At 38.1% G+C, this 15,715-nt stretch overlaps 1 protein-coding gene across 1 annotated transcript in view; it reads left to right on the forward strand.

Moving 5' to 3' along the window:
- The first annotated feature begins 890 nt into the window (after window positions 1-890).
- Window positions 891-15,715, forward strand: part of Hltf (helicase like transcription factor) — a 177,718-nt gene continuing 162,893 nt past the window's right edge. Inside the window, exons 1-7 of the mRNA XM_023712948.1 lie at window positions 891-1,096; window positions 4,498-4,705; window positions 7,646-7,812; window positions 10,234-10,367; window positions 11,515-11,612; window positions 14,126-14,200; window positions 14,341-14,532. Coding sequence (XP_023568716.1) covers window positions 1,080-1,096; window positions 4,498-4,705; window positions 7,646-7,812; window positions 10,234-10,367; window positions 11,515-11,612; window positions 14,126-14,200; window positions 14,341-14,532 — 891 coding nt within the window. The 5' untranslated portion in view covers window positions 891-1,079. The remainder of the gene's footprint in view (window positions 1,097-4,497; window positions 4,706-7,645; window positions 7,813-10,233; window positions 10,368-11,514; window positions 11,613-14,125; window positions 14,201-14,340; window positions 14,533-15,715) is intronic.

A 15,715-nucleotide genomic window follows, 5' to 3' on the forward strand; every position in this document is an offset into this window, starting at 1 on the left:
TTAAATGGCTGCTTCGCGGGCAGCGAGACGCCCCTTGTGGGTGGGCAGCAACATGCGGGATCCAGCCCTGTCAGGTGTTGGCTGAGGTGGACTCACAGGCCAACTGTTGTTGCCAGGCAGACTTTCTCTTCCACTTACCTGAGACCTCTGAGAGCCGGCTGCAGCAGCCTCAGAGTGCACCCTGAACTCCCAGAGGAAACCGGCGTTCCCAGCCCGGGACAGCCACAAGCCTCTGTGAGAGGAGGTCCCACCACCCATTTCCGGCCGTGGCCAACACGGTTATTTTTCCTGTTAGCCTATTTTATGGCTTTCTTGTATCAAGAAATAAAAGTTTTCCTCAGAAACAAGAGGTGGGTGGAGAAATCTGTATATTCTCATTTAGATTTTCTGGAATTTGTGTGTCTCAGATACTCTGACTAGTCATAAAAATGGCAGACACTAGCTTAAGGGCCCAGGGCTGACCATAGAAAAATGAAGAAAAGTTATCTGACAGGTTTTGGTCTTTAAAATGCAGAGTTCACTCAGTGGAAGATCCTTTTAAGTTCGTCAGGTAAGAAAACGTTAGACAGTATAATATTAGGCCTGAAAACTAGGGCTTTGGGGAAATCGCGAAAAGCACAGCCGTCACAATGTGGAGATATGCTTCAGTCAGACAGCATCACTACAGCGCGCACCGGTGCGCCGAACCTCGTGGAACTTTCCCGCGCGCCCGCTCTGGGGGCGGAGAAGAACCCGGATGGAACCGCCCCTGCAGCCCCACATTCTTCGACGGGCACCGCAGGGCGGAGTTGCTCTCTTTTCCGTAGTCTGATTGGTTTATCTCTGAAGGCTCTTCCTCATGATTGGACGTTGCCCGTGTCAATCGCAGAGCGTCGCCGATTTCTCAGCTTGTTGCCAGAAAGAGACGGCGTAGGCTTCTGACTGGACGCGCTGCGTCTGAGTCTGTGGTCGCGCGCTCTTCGTGAGGTTGTAAGAACCAGACTCCGGCTTCTGGGCTGTAGGGCCTAAGAAGAATCTTGTCAGGGCGGCTTGAGAACGAATAGGGGCGTCCAGGCATTGTCGTCATCCCACTCAGCGCCATGTCTTGGTTTAAGAGGTGAAGGGAAACGGAGGGGGGTGGGGCGGCGGAGCTAACGGCCCGGCGGCCCCCTGAATGAACCTGACCTTTCGAGGCGTTTCCTCCGCATTTCCAGCGCAATGTGTGTAGTTTGTATTCCTTCGGTTAGTCGTTTGTGAAGCTACCAGAAAAATGCAGTTTCGTGGTGTCGAGGAGCTGCACCTCTGACGAGTCTCGTGCCAGGGCCTTGCGGAATCTGTCACGGACTTGGGGGCGGAGGTCTCGGGCTCAGAGCTTCTCGCCTGGCGCTTTATTCAGTAGAATATCTATTACATACTTTCTGTGCGATAGGCATCGTGATGGGATAGAGAGCTAAGACAGCCTTCGTCTCCAAGCACAGCACAGTTTCTAAGCATGCACAGGCTTGCAAACCTGTTTTTTGTAGAGGATTTTAAAGAGGTATGTGAGAGGTGCAAGAAGAACGTAGAGCGCAAAGTGAAAGCTTCCTGGAGGCCCCCAACAGATATGTTACTTTTCATTATCCAAAGTAGTTTTCGTGCCATTCCTGAAATCATGTAAGAGGGGTTTGGGGAGTTTCTTTAATTCAGCGGGGTGGGGAAGTGGTAAGAGGTCAACTATGTCTTTGTGGTTTGGGACAGCAAAGTAGTTAGCCTTCTTCCCTTTAGAGCGTGGATGACCCAGTTGGTATGAATATAAGGTTTTCTCCTTCCTACCTACAGTGCTTCAGGGTAACTAGTGGTCTGTAAGTCCAGGCCACCCCACCCACACTTGATTAATTCTTGTATCTGCAGGTTAGTTGGGTCCATTGATTCTGAGGGGAAATATACATGAAGATTTATATGGGTCCATGTTCAGTGCCACTTGAGTCTACCAGAGTTTATGGCAGAATTATGCAGAATTGGGCTGCCTGTCCTCCTTGGAGCCCCTCTGGACTCTTTACTGGTCCACAGATCCAGGGTGATCATTGCTAAATCTTCAGTGGTTGTCGCCCTCGTGAGAGTATGGTAAAGGTAGTGAGTACTAGAAGATGTCATTTTCCATCTTTTTCCATCTTGTTTCTTTGCAAACCTAAAATGACTAGATAGTGACTTAAGTAAGCCTAGCTCATTCTTGGGCAGAACCTATGACAACTGCCCTTGAATCAGGGCTGGAGCCACTTCCAGAGCCTCTGAAGGTTGCTGGCTACTGGCCCAAGACTACATAGTTGGGAGTTTCCAGCAAAGAACAGTTTTATCATTGCTGAGCTGATCATGGTGGGAAAATGAATGAGCCATGAGAATCCTTGAATTTTCCCTGTAAGTAATTTTTTAAATATGAAGAAACACCAAACTCTATACAGAGAATTTTTTTTACAAAAGGCAAACCCTTTAGTTCCATGTACCCTACTCTAATGTCTGGCTATGACTACAGGTAGGTTATTGTGTAGGTGAAAGTCCCTATTTTGACTATAGTTTGCACGTGGACAGAATAAATACTACAGTATTTAGGCTTGCTGCAGCTGTTCCATAGCCACATAAAATAGAATGAATAAATAGTATGTTGCTATTCTTTAGGTTGGTGGCAGTAAGAACAAGTGTAATATTCTCTACCTTGTTTGTAGCTGTACAGAAAAGCAAAAATTAATACAAAACAAAGCTTTATGAAAACAAGGCAATGATACTAAAACATACACTTTTTCTTTTGCTTTCTTTCTTTTTTTTTGTCTTTTTGAGACAGGGTCTCACTATGCAGTTTAGGCTGGCCTTGAGCTCACTTTGTAGCCCAAGCTGGTCTCCAACACAGCGTTCCTCCTGCTTCATCCTCCTATGTGCTGGGATTGTGGGCCTGTGCCATCATGCTTGGCTTTTATTTTCCTTTTCTATTTTTATTTTTTAAGTATGTATGTATTTATATGTATTTTGTTCAGGGTCTCACTACACGGTTCGGACTTGTAGTGATACTTCTGTTTTCAGCCTCCTCAACAATGGGATTACAGGTGTGTGCTACCACGCTGGGTCTTGTTGGCCTGCTCAGCTCACCCTGGGCGTGGGGCTGGCATGGCTTGTGATGCCTAAGCAGGCACTTAGTTTGCTGAGCTGTCTCACTGGCCCTGTTTTTATTCTTATTTAAGGGTTATATTCTGGTTATTGTGGACGTGTAGTTTAGGCTATGTTATTTAAAATCTAATATATGAATTATTTGGATTGAATTAATTTTTTTGTGCTATGCTGTTGTATGTATTGAATGTGAATAATTATTGTAAACTATATTTTACAACTTTTTTCTGGCTTTATTATATAAATTTAATATTTTTGTATACAAATTATATAAATCCTCTAGCATAGATACCAGAATAAAATTATATAAATTTCACATTTCGTTATGTAGATTATATAAATCTGCTGGCATAGTTGTATACTGGAATAATGTGTGTTTTGTCCAGAGATAAAGTAATGAATACTATATTACCTGAAAAGAAAAATAGCTTCATGTGTAATAATAGTTCTGTGTTTTGCAAGTCTTTTCTAGGTTAATCAACATTGAAATCTCAGCATGTAATTGTGGTTATAGATATTATGTACATTTATATTCAAATAGATTTTTTTTACTGTAAAACCCATTTGTGAACCCTTATTTTTTTTTTTCCCTCATTTTTTTTCCCCTCATTTTGAATAGTACCATTGACGTAGTAGATCTAATATTAAATAGGGTTTTTAGAGATCTTCTCTGTAAATACTTGCTTTTTATTTTGTATTTTAGTACAGGGTCTACAGGGTCTCATGACATAGATGGGACTTGTAGTGATCCGCCTGTGTTCAGCCTCCCAAGAGCTGGGATTATAGGCGTGTGCTGCCACATGAAGTTTCACTCGCTGTCTCAGCATGCCCCTTGGGGCAGGGCTGGCACAGCATGCTGGGGATTGGACCCAAATCCCTGTGTCTGCCTACGCAGGTGCCTTAATCTGCTGAGCTATTTGACCGGCCTGTGAATTCTTACTTTAACCAGAGGAATTATTGTTGTTTAAAAACATATTTATTTATTGAATATGGGGTCTCATTATGCAGCTCAGACTTGTAGTGATCCTCCTGTCTCCATCTCCCCAGCACTGGGATTACCAGTGTGAGCCACCAAAACTGGGTGCTGGGGTTCTAGGGCCAGCAGGGCACATGGTACCGGGATTGAACTCAGGGCTTGTGCTGTCAGGCAGGCACTTAGACCACCGAGCTATCTCCCCAGCTCCCAGAGTAGTTAAAAGTCAGCTTACAGAAGAGTAATTTTCAATCTGTTTATAGTGATTCTTATGTAAGATTTTATTTGTTTAAATAAAGTGTGAGAAAACTATTGACCTATAACTATTAGTCCATGGTTTTTGAGAAATACTTGGTTAGATACTGTAGTTTCACAGTGCTTTTTTTTTTTTTTTTTTTTTTTCCTACTAGGGATTCTGTTTGGAAGTACTTACCAACTGTACAGTCTAGAGTCCAAGGAAATTGTCCACGCCTACCATATCCAAATTTCTTTCCACGTTTTGAATTCCAAGATGTTTTTCCTTCAGATGACTTCCTAACTAGTGATGAAGAGTTAGATTCAGTTTTTTTTGGAACTTTACGAGGTCACGTGGTTGGGCTACGCTATTACACAGGACTAGTGAGTATAAAAATAGATAATATGTTAAATTGTGATATATTTATGGTATTAATCTAGGAAACAGTATTAGAAGGTGATATATACAATTAACCTTTTACTTTAATTGAAATAAATGCAAATGAGATAATATACCTACTTTTGATCTTTTGCATTTGTATCAAACTTAGAATATATAAAACACTTGCATGCATTATCATTTAATCTTACAATAACTGACATAGGGCATCTATTATCCCTTTTCAGGAACAAGGAAAGTAAAGCTCCAGAAGTTAAAAAGATTTTCCCAAAGTACAGTGGTTCTATATAGTAATTTTTTTTTATGTATTAGGTACGAAGTAGCTTGGAATCATTGATTCTCTTGTTTTTGTCTCCCAATGCTGGGGTTACAGGCCTGCATACTACATTAGGTCTCTTATTATGTTTAGTCTCAATGGTTGGCTGACCACGCCCAGGAGGTGTGGCCAGTGTGGCAATTGGTACCAGGGATCTGAACCCTCGTCCCTGTACTTGCTTAATTAAGTAGGTGCTTCGTCTGCTGAGCTATCTTGCTGGCTCTATATAATGAATTTAGAAAATGACTTCCAAGTCCATTGCTTTTTCCTGTTCCTGAACACATTTAATAATTTTCATTTATTTGTTTGTATTTGGTACAGGGTCTACAGGGTCTCTATACCCAGATCGGATTCACAGTAATCCTCCTGTTTTCAGCCTCCCAAGTGCTGAGATTATAGGCGCACACCACCACACCCAGTCTCAGCTGCAGCCCAGCACACCCTGGGGGTGGGGCCAGCGCAGCAGGCTGAGGATTGAATCCCAGCCCTTGCATCTGCCTAAGCAGGTGCTTTAACCTGCTGAGCTATCTGGCCAGCCCGTATTTTTCATTTAGAAAGTTTTAGTAGATAAAGGAGTTGTCTTCTTTAAGTCCTTTTTTTTATTGTAAGAGTATTTTGTACCTTTTTTTCCTGTGTGTGTTCTATTTTTTGAGGGGTACCAGAGATTGAACTCAGGACCTTATGTTTGCCAGGTAGGTGCTTTTGCCACTGACCTATCTCCCTGCTCCGCAGTCAATTTTTTGATTGTCTGAAGTATGTTCTGCAGAACTCTTAGGAAGAGTTCCATGCTTTGGGTTTATTTCGCTTTTTATTATCCCATATTTACTTTGGAGTATCTTAGATTATTTGGTGATAGTTTGAAATGTATTGCCTGGGGGCCAGGGAGATAGCTCTATAGAATAAGTGCTTACCTGGCAAGCACAAGGGCCTGAGTTCAATCCCTGGTTCTTAAAAAAAAAAAAAAAAAAAAAATTGTATTGGCTGATTCCAAGCCAGGGGCAGCATGACAGAGGATAAACAGTTTATGTTGTGACAGGCAGGAGACAGTGAAGCTTCCTCTTCTGCCCTTTTTTTATTCTTCCCCTTTTATTTCATTCAGGCTGCAAGCCACCCACATTCAGTTTGGGTCTTCCCTCTTTAGTAAATCTATCATTGACACTCAGAACTATGCTACATTAGTCAGTGGACAGATCCAGTATCATACATCCATGCTTCAGTCACTCCTAAGAGCCCCACCTCTGAGTACATGAGACTTTGAGAGGATGTCTAGTTATTAGCCATAACATTCTGCCTCTGACCCTCAGAAGATTCATGTATGTCTCTTTATGCAAAATGCATTTGCTTGATCTCTTAAGAGTTGCCAAAGTCCTGACAGTTTCAAATTCAAGTTAAATTCTCCTCTGAGGTGTAAGGCAAACTCTTAGCTGCAAGCTCATGTGAAATGAGGAGAAAGTCCAACACTTCCAGTGTACAGTGGCACAGCATAAACATTACCTTCCCAAAAGGTAGGAATAGTGCTATGGATAGGAAGGTATGAGACTAACATGAATCCAAAATCCAGCAGGGAAAACATTAAATTCTTTAATTGCATGTCTAGCACAGGTGTAATGAAATTGTAACGCTTGCTTGTGAAATCTTTTTGATGAATACTTGCTCAAGGGAGCTCTCTCATCTACCGCTAAAGTGTGTTTAAAAGCTAAATACAACCAAGCTTGCAGGTGGGTTCTTCTATAAAGCTATCAGATACTTCAAATAATGGCAGTTTTTTTGGGAACAAATCTTTGAAAGTGCTATAACTTCATTCTGTTCCCTCTGATGACTGCCATGGTTCATCAGGAATCCCAGTAGGCTGATGAAAGTATTGTTAAAAGTTACTGGAGACCTTGGTATTCAGCCATTTTTCTTGAATAAGCACTCAGATTTCTACCAACCTTTGGTTTCTAGAGTTCAGAAAGAGTTGATTTTAAAAGTTTTTCTGTTCACTTTTGTGGAGGAGTGATTTTTTTGGAAGTCCTTATTCTATTATTTTCTGTCACCCTTACATGTTTTTCAGTCAAGTGAAATCAAGAGAATGACATAAGTTTGAGGCTAGATATATTTTCTCATGTCTCAGACTCTTGCTGTCTTTCTTTTTTTTTTTTTTTTTTGACTGTTAAGATTTTGGAGAATTCAGGCCCAAGAACTTGCCTGATTCAAATCTTAGCTCTGCAGTTTATTAGCTTTGTTACCTTGAGTAAACTATTAGTTTTTTGTGTTTTAGTCTCTTTGCATGCAAAAAAGGAATGATAGTACTGAGAGGGTTATAAGGATTTAAAAATTAGTCTGTGCATTGCATGCAATAAAGGTGAGCTGTTTTTCAGAAATTAACAGTGTAAAAATTTTCTATGGTGTACATATGAAGAATTTATAAACCTGCCAATGAATGTAAATTAGAAAACAGTATAGAAGAATTAGTATTTCTAGCTTAAGTCCAAACAAATATATTTTTCTGTTGTGCAGTGTTTATAGTATCATCCAAAGATGAATAGAAATCCCAAATCAAGTATAATAATGTCAAGTTATCACTGTTTGTGTTTCTAATATAATGCTTTTTTTCTTTTTTTTTTAGGTTAATGATAATGAAATGGTTGCATTACAGCGAGAGCCTAATAACACTTATGATAAGAATGCTATTAAAGTAAATAATGTGAATGGAGATCAGGTTGGCTATTTAAAGAAAGATCTTGCAATTGCTCTGGCCTATATCATGGACAACAAATTGGCCCAAGTGGAAGGGTAATGTATTTTCAGAGTTTAATTTTAATAATTGTGAGGTGTAGTTACTGTTCAACTTGTTAAGGCTTTTTCTTAGAGTTTCTAAAGGTATAACACTTTTTAATCATTGTACCTTTAGTTACCTGTTCTTATCGGTTGTCTTTTTATTTTTTTAAAAAAAAATTTTTTTTTTTTTATTTTATTTGAGAGAGAGAGAGAGAGAGAGAGAGAGAGAGTGTGGTGTGTGTGTGTGGCCAGCTCAGCCCACCAGGGGGCGGGGCTGGCTGGCATGTGGTACTGGGGGATTGAACCGCGGTCCCCGATGCTTTGCTAAGCTTGTTCTAAGTAGGTGCTTTAGACCACTGAGCCATCTCTCCAGCCCCTGTCTTTTTATTTTTATGTATTTGGAACAGAATCTGACTATGTAGCTCCTTATAGTAATCCTCCTGTTTTTAGCCTCCTTAATGCTTAGATTTAGGTGGCTGGCTCAGCTCGCCCCGAGGCAGGGCCGGAGTGACATGTGGTGCCAGGGATCAAACCCCAGTCCCTGCACTTACCTAAGCAGGTGCTTAGTCCACTGAGCTATCCTGCCAGCCCAGTAGCAGTTGTCTTACCTACTTCTGCCCAGCTATCAAACAGCTGTCCTCTCATTTGCCTATTAATTATTACTATGGTAAAAAAAGACTTTGGATCACATATTAGGTAGTGTGTGCCATCTTTACAAATTTTGAATTCATGAATTTGGGAATTGTAAATCAGGTTATAAGCTGATAATAAGTGATTAGATGGAGATGTTTCATTTTGCTTACTGTTTTGAACATTATTTCTAATATATAACTATTCTACATATTAATTTTTTTTCTAAATGTAAAGCATACATTAAAAGTCTTGATTAGTTGAAGGTCTGGCAATGCTGGACATTTGTTTTCACATAATATCAGTTGACTAGAAAGAACTGAGAAATAGTTTCTTTAGCTATGACGTGTGCTCACACTTTTCCACCTCTTTGTATTTTATTTTTTTGAAGCTCTCATTCTCATCTTAGTTACCTTTTCTTACAGTCGTTTGTATTTCTGATCTTAATTTAAATATTTAGGATAAGGGGACCGGGGAAGATAGCTCAGTAGAATAAGTGCTTCCTGGAAAGCACAAGGGCCTGAGTTCAATCCCCGGTTCCATCCCCCCCAAAAAAAAATTAGGATATTTATACCCCAAAACTAGCGTTTTAGGGTACTCCAAACTTACGGAAAATAAGCACTGTCTTTTTTTCCTTTTTTAATTCGTCAAGTTTTTCAAATGTTTTAAGTTTTTTTTTTTTTTCTTTTTCTTTTTATTTATTTTTAAGGGGTCTACAGGATTCAGGGTCTCACTACTAGATTGGACTTGTAGTGGTCTGCCTGTTCATAGCCTCCCAAAAGCTGGGATTACAGGCTTGTGCCACCATGCCCAGTCTCATTTGCTGTCTCAGTGCAACTTGGGGGCAGAGCTGGTACGGCAGGCCCGGGGATCGAACCCAAAGCCCTGTGCCTGCTTGCAGGCACTTTAATCTGCTGAGCTATTTGGCCAGCTCTTCTCTTTCTTTCCTTTTTTTTGGCAGAACCAGGGATTGAGCTCAGGCCCTTGCGCTTGCCAGATAAGTACTTATTCTAGTGAGCTGTCTCTGGTTGCCTTCTTGTGACAGGGTTAACTGTGCAGTTCAGGCTGGTCTTGAACTTAGTTTATATCTGGCCTCAAGCTTGCAGTGATCTTCCTGCCTCAGCCTACTGAGTGCTGGGATTATAGGTGTTCTCCACATCAGGCTGTTTTTTTCAAGTATTGAGGATAGAATTTTAGTTAATCTTAGGTTAAACTAAGATCTTAATCTAATTTAATTTAATTTTAATCTATCAATTAAAATTCTGATAATCATTTTTCACCCTCCCAGCAGTGAGTAGCTAACTTTCAGTGATTCTCTTAGCCAAAGCTGTACTCATATAAATTTACTGCTTTATTTTATAGTCTTATGTGTGAGCTGTACTTGTGTTTTTTTATTTTGCTTTTGCTTTCTTGAGACAGGGTCTTGCTCTGTAGTTCAGACTGACCTTGAACTCACTATGTAGTCCAGGTTGGCCTCAAAATCCCTGGTGATCTTTTTGCCTCTATCTTCTGAGTACTGTGATTACAGGTGTGTACCACCACACTTGGCCTTATCCTTGTGTTTTAAAATAGCTTTGCCTCATTCTCTCAATTTATTTTGGCATTCTTTTTCCCCAAACCACCTGTTCTTGTATTGTGGCTCATTTTATTTCTTGTTCTTTTTCATTTTGAGGTCTGCCCAGTGACTCTCTTTTATTTTCTTGCCGTGCAAAATTTGAAAGGCTTACTTGGGTTATGTGGTTAACAGATTCTTATATAAAATAAAAATAACTTATAATTTCCCATTTTCTTCTCTCAATATAATAGGGTAGTTCCTTTTGGTGCAAGTAATACTTTTACCATGCCTCTGCATATGACTTTTTGGGGGAAAGAAGAAAATAAAAAAGAAGTTTTAGATCAGTTGAAGAAACATGGATTTAAACTGAGTCCTCCACCAAAAGGTAAGTTTAGGATTTAATATCATTTTGATTATAAGGTACAAGGATTACAGAATGTTTATTTTTGAATTTGGTTGGCTTAATTGCTTTGTGGCTTAATTGCTTTGTGCCGAAGGCTCCAAATTAAATTCTTTTTGGAGTCTGAAGAAATCTGAAGTTTTGTGTTTTCTTTCAAAATAGTAATGAGTAACTAACAATAAGGACAGTTTTTGAGAAATTTGCCATAGGTGATTTTTGATGTTGTGCAAACATCAGTGTACTTACACGAACTAAAATGGTTATGAATCATTTGAACATATATTCTCACTAGGGCACTTTTAGGTATTTGGTTAATATATTACATGTAATTGAAACATCAACATGGAGTGCATGACCTGTATATAGTCACATGTCCGTAAAAATACACAAGGAATTCTGATGCTACCCTCTCTTTATTTCTCCCAGTGCTTTTCCCTGAGCTATATCCTTTGAATTTCCCCACCCCCTTTTGAGATAAAGTCTGACATTTCCTAGGTGGACTCAAACTTGTGATCTTCCTGCCTCACTTCCCACTTGCTGGGATTACAGATGTGCACCACCGCATCTGACTCTAAATATTCTTTTTAATAAATTTTAGATTAAAAGAGTCTCCTAAGAGAGAATAAAAAGATTGTTGGGCAGGATTATTTAAATTTTGTGGGATTATTTTAATAATGTTTATAGAGTGATTATTATTTGTCTTTAAATTTTGTTTTAGGGCCAAGAATGTACCACAGTGATAGAATGCTTAACTTGCTTTTTTTTTCTCTCTCAGTACTAGATAGTAGACCCTGTACCTTTCCTATGCTCGACAAATATTCTTACCTACATCTCAAGCCCTATGGGAAATTTTTATTTTTTGGGGTGTCATAATGAGTTGAGTCCAAGGCCTTCATTCCCTGCACTTTAAGTTTTTGTATTGAGGTATACAATCTTGCTCTGTTTCTGAATTGCCCAGGTTGGGCTTGAACTTGAGATCCTTCTGCCTTACCCTCCCAGCATGCTGAAGTTACAGACATGTGTCCATGCCTGTTTGTAGTGGAAATTTTTCAGCACTTTATCTTAAAAATTTATAAAGCTACTTTTTATTTTTATTTGATTTTATTATTATTTTTTTTCCTGTAAATTGCAGCTGTAAGATTTAGTTTGGAAAGTTCTTGGAACTGCAGAAGAGCTGGACCAAGCTATAGTATGCCAGTTCATGCTGCAGTACAGATGACAGTTGAACAGGTGTGCTTCTCTTTTTATTTTTCTATAATCTAAATATACATTTTAGATGATGATTGATATTTAAAGGAATAGAACAAATATTTATATGCTTGTATCAATGATTCTCAGCTGTATTATTAAAATTGTAATAAAACCTGTTGTATAATATTTAATATTAATAAATCTATTACTTATATATATTTGGAAATGTCATCTAAAAAGCATTGATAAATAATACAGTTGTACCTCAGTATCCACAGAAATTAATTATTCAGGATCCCCAAACATACCTAACATGACATGGTATTTGTATATATGTGTGCATCTTTTATATACTTTAAATCATTCCTAGTTTTTTACTAATTTCTCTGTTTTTTTGGTGGAACCAGGGATTGAACTCAGGACTTTGTGCTTGCCAGGAAAGCACTTATTCTACTGAGCCATCTCCCTGGTCCCATTCCTAGTTTTTTAAAAATACCTAATATAACGTAAATGCTATATAATAGTTGCTCTATGTTTTGTTTAAGGAATAATATAAATTTGAGAAGTAGGCATATATATTCAGCACATACAATGATCGTAGGCTTACTACATTTTTAAATTGTGGCTTAGGTTAGATTTGTAATAAGGAATACTTGCTGTATATCCATATGCACACATTCATATATACAGTAAAAACATGTTCACAGCTGTGTATGTGTGACAAGGTCTTGCTTTGTAGTAGTGTAAGCTGGCCTTGAATTTACTATGTGGCCCAGGCTGGCCTGTCTCAGCCTAATGAGTGTTGAGATTACAGGCATGTGATACCACACCTGGATATATGTGGGATATTTTTGAATTTAAAATTTAAAAAATATTTAATAATTCTATTTTATTTATTGTTTTGGTACTGGGGGTTGAACTCAGGACCTTGGACTTGCTAGGCAGGCGCTTGTGCCACTGAGTTATCTCCTTGGTCCTAAGTAGTAATTTTAAGCATTCACTTCTTCTTTTAGTAAAGTTGCAAATGTAGTACTAAAAAATCAACTCTGAGTCTTTGGCATTACACTACTTTTTACTTTGTCTAATTTGTAAGCTAGAATCCTGTTACCTAGAGTTAGTCAGAAAAAACTTAGACAGTAATACCAACCACTTAAAAACAAAAACTAAAACAAAAACAAAAACAACTTTAAAATGGCTAGGGAGATAACTTGATGGTTTAAGCCCCTGCCTGGCAAGTACAAAACCAGGCACCCTGGGTGTGCTATGCTGGCTACTGAAATCAGGCATGGTGGCACGTACCTGAAATCCTAGTGCTGGGAAGACTGAGACAGGAGGGTCAATGTGAGTCTGAACTGCATAGTGAGACCCTGTACCAAATAAATAAATAAGTAAATGATTAAAAAAAACCTTTTTTTTGGGGGGGGCTGGTGAGATGGCTCAGTGGTCTAAAGCACCTATTTAGAACAAGCTTAGCAAAGCACAGGTACCGCGGTTCAATCCCCCGGCACCACATGCCAGCCAGCACCGCCCCCCTGGTGGGCTGAGTTGGCCCCCCCATAAATAAATAAAAATAAAAAAACAAAATAAAAAAACCTTTTTTTGATGTCTCTATCCAAAGCTGTTATGTTTTTGTCTTCCAATTGTGGTTACCATATTTTCTCTGCTTATTGTTAGACAGTCTTGAGCTTGTGTCAGGTGGGCAAACCCTAGTCAGCCACTGCTAACTTCTTGAACCTGTCTTGATACTTTTTATAGGCTGTCTTATTTTGCCAAAGTAGTTATAACACATGTAGTATATATTGCTGTGAAATTGGACTGGATCAATTTAGATGGCCAGCTAAATTAGCATAATAATGAAATACAGGTATTTTATAGCACAATAGTAAGTTACTGTGTCAATAAAATGTCATTTACTTGTAAAAGGGTCATATGTATTTTTTAGGATACCAAAATAGTTTGAATGCAACTAAAAGGAATCGAATTTTAATGACAGGAAGAATCTTGGTAACTGTCTAAATTTAGTTAATTCCTTTCATTTTATAGGGGTAAGATACTATACAAGTCCAAAAAGGTTAAGTCCCTTGGTCAAATGTATATATGCTTTTTTTGTGCCAGAACTTAGACTGAAAACCAGACTTACAACTTCTGCCACCTTCTTTTATTTTTTGGTATTCAGGACATTGAGCTTGTCAGGCAAGTGCTGTACTGTTGAGCTATATGCTTGGCTCTGTCCCCTCTTTTAAAAATTTAGTGTGGAAGATCCAACCCAGGTCCTTATACAGTTACCTGCTAGGCAAGCATACTGTACCTCTGAGCTGTATGCAGCCATATCTCTTATAACTCTTTTCTGTTTGCTTCCAGATATAGTATAGTTATTGTTTATAACAAAATTCCCTGTTTGTTCTACCTTCAGTGAGCAGTGTAGTATCTCAGTTAATTTATATACCTTTTGACATTTGATTCTTTTAACTAGCTAATTTGAAACCTCTGAATTAGGTGTAATTATTCCTTTAGTTGATTTTCTTAATGTGTGTTGTTGCTGTGTATTGTAGCTTAAAACAGAATTTGACAGATTGTTTGAAGATTTAAAAGAAGATGATAAAACTCAGGAAATGGAACCAGCTGAGGTATTGTACAATTACTTTTTGTTTAAAGTGAGAAATTTTTAAATATATCAGTAATTTGTACATTTCTTATCACAAAGCACTTTCTTCTGCTTATGGGAACAAAAAGGACTTACTGTATCTTTATGACATTTTCTTTATAGGCTATTGAAACACCATTGCTTTCACATCAGAAACAAGCTCTAGCTTGGATGATTTCACGAGAAAACAGTAACGAACTTCCACCATTCTGGGAACAGCATAATGACTTATACTATAACACAATAACAAATTTTTCTGAGAAGGAACGACCAGAAAATGTCCATGGGGGAGTTTTAGCTGATGATATGGGCTTGGTAATTTTTTTTCTTATTAATGAAATCTTACTTTGTGATTTTGATTTTTGTAGAAAGTAATTTTGAAGTTGAAAGATAGATACCAGTTTAGGACTAGATTTTACTTTCAATGTAGAAAATAGTACTTTATTGTCTATTACTGAAAATAATGCTGAATTTTTTGTTTGATTTGTTAACAAGTCAAATAATTATGTAACAGTTATATTTGTCTTTTTTTTTTGTTCCTTGAAATTCAGAATATGTCTCTTAAAGGTTTACTTTTAAGAAGAAATGGGGAGTGGTGTAGTTTTAAATAGCAGAACTTCTGAGTATAGTCCCTGACATGGCAAAAACCACTACAAAGATAGTAAAGACAATGTTATGTGAAATTGTATTTTATTACAAATACTATGTTATGTAAACAATTCAGTAGATATCTGTAATTCCTTTATTGAGCAGTTTTTATACACTTTAGTTTCAGCAACCTTTATACATTTAAAGTTTATTAAGAATCACAAAGAGCTTATATCCTTGTGAGCTATCTCTATTGATACACATATATTAGGCAAAGTTTTTTGTGTAGGAGAATGGTGGTAAGAATTGAATCCAGGGCCTTAGTGTTGAGCTACATTTGTCCAGGTAGGTTCCAAACTTGATGATTCTCCTACCTCAGCCTTCTATAGTTTGTGCCACCATTGTGACTAGCTTAAAATTTATTTTTTTAAAAAACCAGTTTTTAATGTAGAAAGGATATTGATAGAAACTTGTTCTTTAATAAAAGTGGCTGGTTGTGGTGGCACACACCTATAATCCTAGCATTGTTGGAGGGTGGGACAGGAGAACTGCAAGTTTCAGCCCAGTTCTGGTCAGTGTAGCAACTTAGCAAGTTCAAAATAAAAATTAAACGAAGAGCTGGTGATAGAGCCCAGTGTAATGGCTCTGGGTTCATGTACCAGTGTTAAAAAACAAAACACGTAAATAGTATATTTTTAAATGAAAAGTAGCTATTCCAAAACAATCACTGGTTTGCATTTATTTGCAGATCTTTCTAATGTTAACTGAATAGATGACAGTTGAATTTTTGTATCTGCCTTTTCAGTGTGTTGTGAATATGTCAATTTTGAATGCTGTATTTGAAGAAAATTTATCAGTAGATACGGTTGTAAAGGGAAGACTATTTTAGTAGTTTTTAAAAATTATATAT

The sequence above is a fragment of the Octodon degus genome, unplaced genomic scaffold (assembly GCF_000260255.1).
Source record: "Octodon degus isolate 3935 unplaced genomic scaffold, OctDeg1.0 scaffold00028, whole genome shotgun sequence".
In the NCBI taxonomy this organism is placed as follows: Eukaryota; Metazoa; Chordata; class Mammalia; order Rodentia; family Octodontidae; genus Octodon; species Octodon degus.